General features: G+C 34.5%; 1 protein-coding gene across 2 annotated transcripts in view; it reads right to left on the minus strand.

Annotated features, from left to right (window-relative positions):
* The window catches only part of RANBP3L (RAN binding protein 3 like), a 60,223-nt gene that overhangs the window by 7,954 nt on the left and 43,322 nt on the right, over positions 1–8,947 (minus strand). The window contains exons 14-15 of one of the 2 annotated variants that reach the window (XM_031964179.1): positions 3,698–3,840; positions 3,249–3,341 (exon numbers count right to left, since the gene is read on the minus strand). In XM_031964179.1, the coding sequence (XP_031820039.1) occupies positions 3,249–3,341; positions 3,698–3,840 (236 nt within the window). The remainder of the gene's footprint in view (positions 1–3,248; positions 3,342–3,697; positions 3,841–8,947) is intronic. The other variant, XM_031964180.1, reaches the window with a different exon arrangement.

The raw sequence follows: 8,947 nt of genomic DNA on the forward strand, positions 1-8,947 counted from the left end.
GAGACATCGAGAAATAATAAAACAAAACCAAAGACTGAAAAAATGGAATAAAATGTGAAATATCTCAGAAAAATAAAAACACCTGACATGGAAAACAGTAAATTTAAGAATTGTCACATTACCTAAAAATATGAACAAAAAAAGAGCCTATTTCAAGAATTCTTGAAAGAAAACTTCCAAGATATCTTAGAATTAAAAAGTAAAGCAAAAATTGAAAGACTCCATTAATCACCTCCTCAAGAAGCCTCAAAATGAAATCTCCCAGGACTATCATGGTCAAATTCCAGAACTCCTGGGTAAAGGGAAAAATACTGTAAGTGGCCAGAAGCAAAGAGTTCAAGTACTATGGAGCCACAGTAAGGATCATATAAGATTTAGCAGGTACCACTACAATGGAACAGAATATTCCAGAGGGGAAAGGATCTAGGATTACAATCAAGAATAACTTATCCACTGAAACCGAGTAGAGACCTACAGAGGAAACTATAGCTCTTTACTGAAATAGAGGACTTTTTAGCATTCCTGGTGAAAAGACCACAGCTGAGTAAAAATTTGACATTCAAATACAGGACTTAAGAAAAGCACTAGGAAATTTAAAATGAGTGATAAATCATAAGTAATGAATGAAGATTAACTGTTTACATTATTTTATAGGGAGATGATACATGTAACTTTTTAGAACTTTATCATTTTTTAAATAGCTTTTTATTGACAGAACATATGCATGGGTAATTTTTCAACATTGTCCCTTGCAATCACTTCTGTTCCAACTTTTCCCTTTCTTCCCTCCACCTCCTCCCCTAGATGGCAGGCAGTCTCATATATGTTAAACATGTTAAAGTATATCTTAAATACAAAATATGTGTACATATTTATACAGTTCTTTTGTTGCACAAGAAAAATGAGATTTAGAAAGGTAAAAATAACCTGGGAAGAAAAACTAAAATGCAAGCAGTTCACATTGATTTCCCAGTAGAACTTTATCATTAATTGGGGTTGTAGATCTGTGGATAGAGCAAGAGTTTGTGACTAAAGAGATAGAGAAGTTCACAGAAAGTAAACTAGACAATTTGATTATATAAAATTTTAAAGTTCTTTTACAAATAAAACCAATGCAGCTAAAATGAGAAGAAAAGCAGAAAACTTTGGGAGGAGGCAGAGAGTAACCTTTGCAACAAATTTTTCTTTTCTGATAAAGAACTCATTTCTAAGCTGAAGAGTAGCTGAGACAAAATATTGTTAGTCATTTTTCGGTTATGTTTGACTTTTCATGACCCTGTTAGATTTTTTCTTAGCAAAGATCTTGAAGTGAAGATGAATCTCCCTGACTCCAGGCTCAGCACTTTATTCATTGAACCATCTAGCAGCCACAATGAATCAAATATAACTTCCTCAAATTACATCAAAGAACATTTGTTGTCAGGGAAGTTGAATGACTTATTCAAGGTCACATAGGCAGCAAAAAGCAGAGCCAGGATTTGAAATCTAGTCCTGTGAATCTAAATTTAGCATTTAAGGTTGATATAAGGAGAGACAGAGAGACAATCTAGAGGATTTATACAGTTCTAGAATTTACAATGTTTACCCACAGAGGCAGTGTGGTACACAGGGAATGAACACTGATTGTGGAATCAAATCCAGTCATGTCACTTAACCTTGCTTGGCTTTTAAATTTCCTTATCTGTAATTTGAGGGTGTGGAACTAGATCAAACTTTCTTAAACAGTGAGTCACAACACTTTATGGGTTGCATAACTGTATTTTATGCAATCCATAAATGCAGGGATTATGAAAAATTTGGCAACAGTAAAAAGGTATCAAAATTCTACCAATATTTAATTCTTCATGTAAAAATAAACAAGCACATTCATCCCTCTCATTTAGTATTAAATTTGATTTCATCTTTAATAAATGGTAAAAGTATATGTACACCAAGGAATTGTTTTGAAAAAAATTTCTTTTTGATTTATTATCAGTAAATATTTGATTTGTATGCCTATTTTACATACCTATATATCTGGGACTACATAAAATTTCTTGTACAAAAAGAGGTCACGAGTGGAAAAAGTTTAAGACTCCCTGGACTAAATGACTTCTAATATTACTTTCAGCTCAAGTTCGATGATTCTCTGAGCAAAACCAGAATATGAAAATCAAATTGACTCCCTCAATTAATATAAACATAGATGTAGATATAATGACTATAGGTGTAGATTTTGATATATCTATCACTATATGTATGTGTTATATAGACATGTTATAAAGTATAGGCATCTGCATACAGATATAATTTATATATATATTGTATGTACAATGAATAGAGTACTGGGCTTGAAATCAAGAAGACTTATCTTGCTAAGAAAATCCCAAATGGGATCATGAGGAGTCAATACAGGACTGAAATAACTGAACAACAACAAACAATATTATATACTCACACACAGAAGGATCTCTTATATACACATATGTAGTTACCCATAATGTCTAGCACAATATTTTATAGTGATCATATGTTTTAATAAATAATATGTATAAAAATAAATAACATGTATAAAACATGTCAAAACTAAACTTGTCTTCTCTCTCCTCTTTAACCTGCTTTTCCATCTGACATCATGAATTTTCAGTGATAATACCATTTACTCAGTCTCCTCTATTCAATATCTTGGGGATATAACAGCACAGCTTGCTTTCTTTCCTTAAATTGACATGTGTGTGTATTTAATAAATTGAAAGTGGTTCAGTTGCTGGACTTATTAGTCAAATAATTTGACAAAAATGTGACAAGACCTAATATTACATTCCTCAATAGCTCTCAATAGCCCAGGAAAAGAGTACCAACAAATGATTGACAGCTGTAATATTAAAATAAAGTCTAGGTCAGCATTTAGACATTCAGGTTTACTATTTAAAAGTATAAAGAATAGTCTGAAAATCTAGTAATAGCTTTAGGGATAGGGTTGGAGGAGAGACATCAGAACTATGATTTCCCTGATAGGAATAAGTTTGAGAAGATTCCTTCTATCAAAGCAGAATGAACACCTTATTCTGCATTTCATATTCTTGGAGTAGATTAAGGACTGTAAATTGTGATGATTTCAGTGTCACACAATGGCCAAAATCAAGACTTTGACCAGGGCTTCCTGATTCTGAATGAAACTAGTTTGTCCTTTTACTCTGGCCATTTTCTGACCTACTATCTACTGTTATTCTACCTTACAAAGTGGACCTGGAAGAAATAATGCTTACATGGGCTAAGCTGCTTAATTCTGTAAGGTGAAACTTTTCTTCATCCTTGCCATTTTTCCATCCTTTTCTCCCTTCAACCTCTTGCTCTGAAAACTGTAACAAAGTCAACACAATTATTGCCCCCTTAAAAGGGCATGCAATCTACTGCCCACCATTTTGAGGACTTTTTAGACCATAACTCCATTCCTTGACTTCACTTCCCCAAAATGGATGATCTCCCATTAGTGTGTCAGCTTTGTAAATTATTTCATTTACTCATCTGTTCTCTCTCCTATGGTAATGCTACATTGATACTCCTCATATAGTTATTATATATAAAAAGTCAAGTCAGTTGCTCACTGCAGTGGATGAGATATACACCATTTACATTAAATCCATATTAAGACCATAAGATAATCATGTTTCTTAAAAAAAAAAAAACTAACAGAAGCAACCTCCAAACTTCTTACCTGAATTAAAAATATTTTGATGGAGCAATCATCTAAATCTGTGGCAGTGATGCGTAGATTTTTGTGGCTTGCTCTTTGTATCTCCATTTGTGCCCAGAGTTTGCTGTTGAGAATCAGCCTTAGATTGCCTTGATTACGCATAACTAAAACAGGAATTTATGTGTGTTAAGGGCTGTAGAATAAAAATTAATTCATCATTCTTTCTAGGATTTGTTACCTTTTGAAGAATAGCAAATAGAAAAAAAATTTCTTTTCAGATTTTTTTATTTGGAATTGAAGCCTTGTTTTCCAAATTGGATTAGGATTGGATTCAATTTTATAATAAACTGAATAAACCTTTTTTTTTTTTTTAAAAGAATTCAATGCCATGAATTTAATATAAAAAGAATATATTAAGTAAGTACTGGAAGGGAGTCACAAAATTCATAAAATCTTTAGCAATTACCAGTATCTGCAAGATCCTGCTTTACTCTGGGAGGAAGGACCTGCCAGTGCTTTTGTTTTTCTAAACCAGGGTAAAGGACAAAAATTCCCATCCTTAGAACTTAGGTTATACTGATTTACCTGCTTGATTTCGATTCTACTTCCTCTCTTTCTCTTTGTATAAGGCTTCAGTCCTGAACCTGGACCATGCTTTTATATTTGAATCCCTGCAATTTTGTCTCTATCTTTTAAATACTTTCTTTCTTAGGCATATCCTCTAATCATGCTTTTTTCCATGTTTTCCTGAATGGCCCAGGCCTCTGGGTATAATAATCTTTTTAGGCCTTTGCTTCATTGCACCTTGCATAGACCTCTTAAAATTGAGATTGACCTAATCCTAAACTTTATCTATGCTCTTCAATTTGGTCTGATGTCAAGGAAAATGACCCAACTACTCTCTATCACTTTTTTATATATACTGACTCTTTTATATAAACTGACTCTTCAGCTATAATCTTTGCTTTTTTTTCTTTTTTTTTTTTTTGATATTCTTTGTTTTGTAGTTATTTATTTGATTTGTAGTTTATTTATTTGATTCGTAGTTTATTTATTTGATTCATAAAGATGTACATATACACATGAAAATAGTATGTGTGTATGAAGGTTCTGTATAATCTAAAAGAGTGAATTCTGATGTATTATAAATCTAAACCTTATTTTCCAATGTATTTTTATTTGCATGATATTCTTGATGTTGTTATCTGCTAATCTGGCTTCCAGTTCTGAACTCATTCAAAGCCTCATTCAAGAGGCTCAAGAACTCATTCAAAGTGTATTCTATTCTTGATCTCCTGTATGTGGAATTTATGATTATGGCCAGTGGCTATCTGATTTTTCTCCTGCAAAGACATCATGGACAAGATTCACTGCTCCAGTCAATTGTCAAGAAGGTCCCCTGAAATGAGAACCACCTATACCATCTTGGTGTTGGTTTTTACCTATGTTTTCTTCTATTCAGTTAGTTCCATTTTCGGGTTTTATGTCTTTCATTTTTATAGACATTTTCAGTGGTTAGTGCCCACCACAACTTTCTTGGATGCTAGTTACCAAGCCATCAGCCCATTTGTGCTTATCAGTTCTGATTCCCAAATTCTCCATTTTTTGGAAATACCCTACAAAATGGTAAAAGTGGGCACCCAGAACAAAAATGTCTTGTTGCCACTCATTGGCCTGGTGCATACTATAAAAAATAAAACAAAGGTCTGGCAATTAATCTATTGAATTCCAGTTGACCAACTAAACAATTAGATCTAAGAAATAGGCAGATGAGGAAAAAGTGAATCTGCCTTCTAAGAGTCAAGCCATAATATTATCATGATCATTTGTTTTGTTTTTGAGGCAAGCAGGTTAAATAACTTGTCCAGGTTCACATAAGCTAGTTATGTTTCTGAGGCCAGATACAAGTCATCTCTACTCTAGGGCTGGTACTGTATGCACTGTGCTACCTAGCAGTCTCTATTTTATTTTAAATGCTTGTTTGTTTTTTGGGGGGAGACTCAATTATCTAGGTCATTTCTATAACATAATTACATGTAAGCAGCTAGGTGGCAGAATGCTGAGCCTGGAGTCATGAAAACCTGTAATATTCTTTAAAATGTAATCTTTTCTGGGAGCAGGTTTTTTGGGGGGCTCTAGAGGCAGCCTTAGTTTCAGTTCAGTGTAATCAACCCAAATGCAGCCAGGAGTTAAAGTCCAAATCCTTTATTATCTCCTTCAAAGTCTTATCTCCTTCACTTGGGGTTTGGCTAATTTTTCTTAGAGGCCTTATGTAGTCTTGGTTCCAAGAGCTTAAGCTGCCTTCTCTGGCTTCTGAATCTTCTCAACTGAATCCTGGCAAAGGCTCCGAGAGCTTCGGTGGGCTTGTCCTTTCTGGGCCCGAGACCTCCTCCTTATATGCCCCACACTGAGTATACACCAATCATTATATCACCAGGAAACCATTATTTGTTGCAGGATTAAATCAATGCTAAACTAAATTTAACCATTGTCTCCTCAATTCCACTTAGTACCTTGTTTCAAGTTCTGGCCCATAACATCTCCTTGTAGGATCAGATCAATCATACTGAGCCATGCTAAATTAGATAATTATTGTCCCTATCAATTCCACTTAGTACCTTATAAGAATCCTAACAAAAACCCAAGTTCAAGTTTGACCTCAGACACTTATTATCTATGAAATGGTACTCTAGGCAAGTAACTAAACTTCTGTTTGTCTCAGTTTCCTCAACTGTAAAATGTGGATATTAATAGCATCTCTCTCACAGGGTTGTTGTGAGAATCAAATGAGATAATTATTGTAAAGCATTTAACACAGTCCCAGCTCATAAGAGGTCCTATAGAAATGCTTTTCATTCCATTTACTTCTCCCTAGAGTTAACTCACTGTATCACCCTGCACTATATCTTCAGTAAAAGTTAACAATTATAATCACAACTAGGAATTTAGATTGGCTGATGAAGATAAGATAGAAATCAGAGGAATGAAAAGATTCAGAACCTACAAGGTCAAGGTGTTAGAAGGAGCAGAAGTTGGGGTGGAGAAAAAGATTATAAGAGTTGAAGTTATTGAAAAAGAAGGACAAATGTTTCATACATGACAAAATGCAAATCCATACAAATTAGAGTGAGTTTTAGAAGTAGAAGAAAAGTGATTAATGAATAATTGAGGTCCAGGAAGGGTCTGAAAGTTCCAATAGGGAGCAAGGAGTGTTAGAGCTTCTCCTCCTACCCTTATCAGAGAGACAGAAACTGACAGAGAGAAAAGGAACAGGAAGGTTTGAAAAGATACTAATAGATGAAGTGGCTTCAGAAAAAAAAAAAAAAATTGATTTCGCTGAGTATTAGAAGATGAGGGGTGTGATAGAAAAAGATCTAGGGGAAGGAGAGTTTAATAACAGTAGAGATGAACTCCAGGGGGGGAGAGTAGAAATGGAAATATGGGGAACGTGGAAAGATTTCAGAGTTTTGATTAATATATTGATTAGTCGTAACTTCAGAGAACTCACAGTGAAGCATGGCAAGAGGCTATCTGTTCCTTTCCACAGAGTAAGAAAGAAGAGTTGATATAATTTTTCCATCAATAACACATATAAAAAAGAAAAAATAAAGGAAGGAAAAACAGAGGAGGCTAGGAACTAGAGAAGACATGTTCTGAGCTTATCTCGAGAGGGAATTTTGATGGCTAAAACATACAGTATTTGTTACTGTCATATCTTCTTCTTCCACATAATCTTGGATATCCTTATAATACAGGATACAAATCTTCAAGCCACATAGCAAGTTAAGGGAGATCTACTTTAGGGGGGAGGTCAAATCCTAGGGGAGAGGCAAAATGGCAAAAGGTTCCTAGGAGAGTTGCACTGACTGCTCTGTTGTAGGAGAACTGCCCTCCTCATGTCTTAAGTATCAGTGCTAGAGACACAGACCTGGATGTCCCATGCCAATTCTGACTATGGCAATTGGTGTGATGTCAACAGTATAAAAATAGGATTAGATAGGCAGAAAGTATGTTTGCAAAGAAAACAGAGGAAGGAGGAAGAAGATAAACAAGAAGAAAAGAAGGAGGAGGAAAAGAGGAAGGAGGAGGAAGAGAAGGAACTAGAACAAGAACCAGAAGAACAAGAAGAATAATACAAGGAACAATAACAATAAAAACAAAATAATTATAGCAAGAAAAAGAGGGAAAGGAAGAAGCAGAAAGGTATAATATGTTTTTAATTACTTTCATTTCCTTTTCTAAGATATTAGGAATTTGGAACTGCTAAATTTTTGAAAACCTTGTTTTTAGGTGCTACTTTGAAAAAAAATCATAAAGCCATTGATCTAGAGGTGAGGGGGACTTCAGAGGCTATCTGGTCCAACCTCTTTGCTTCAGAGATGAGAACCAAGACTGGGGAGGTTAAATGACTTGTCCCAGGATCACACAGGAAGCAAATATCAGAAGCAGGGATTTGAATCCCTGTTCTGTGGTTCCTTAGCCAGACCTCTTTCCACAAAGACAGAGGCAAAATGGTTTATTTTTTCAGTCTAAGTAAATATTATCCATCTTTTAATGCTCAACACATGTTTTACTTCACATGATTATGGATTCAAAGAAGGAAGGGAACTGAGAAGCTGTTGAGTCCAATTTATTCATTTAATAACTAAGAAAAATGAGATAGAGAGGTCAAGGAAATTGTTTGACATCATCCAACTAATAAGCCTCTGAGGCAGGATTCAAATCCAGGTCTTTCTGGCTTGAAGGCCGATTTTCTGTTTTCCCATTCTGCCTCTTTTCATTGTTGTTTAAACTTATTTAACTCTGCTCCCCAATTGATAAATTATCAAAGGATAAAAACAATCAGTTTTCAGAAGAAGATATCCAAACTATTGATAACCACATTCTAAAATATTTTAAGTCACTAATAATTAGAGAAATGTCAATTAAAACAACTCTGAGGTTCTGTCTCACACCCATCATATTGGCAAAGTTGACCCAAAAAAGAGAATGACAAATGCTGTAGGAAAACAGGTATATTAATACATGTGAACAGGTCTAATCATTTTAGAAAGCGATTGAATAAGCCTCCCAAAATATGAAATCATCCTTGCCTACCCTTTGACCCAGTTATATGAAAACTAGGCCTATATGACAAACAGATCAAAGAAAAAGGAAAAGAATTCACATATTCAGAAATATTTATAACAACTCTTTGTGGTAGCAGAGAATTGGAAACTAAGGATGTCTATCAATTAGGAAAAGGGCTAAATGAGCTAGAGCATATACAAA

The sequence above is a fragment of the Sarcophilus harrisii genome, chromosome 1, assembly GCF_902635505.1.
Source record: "Sarcophilus harrisii chromosome 1, mSarHar1.11, whole genome shotgun sequence".
Lineage (NCBI taxonomy): Eukaryota > Metazoa > Chordata > Mammalia > Dasyuromorphia > Dasyuridae > Sarcophilus > Sarcophilus harrisii.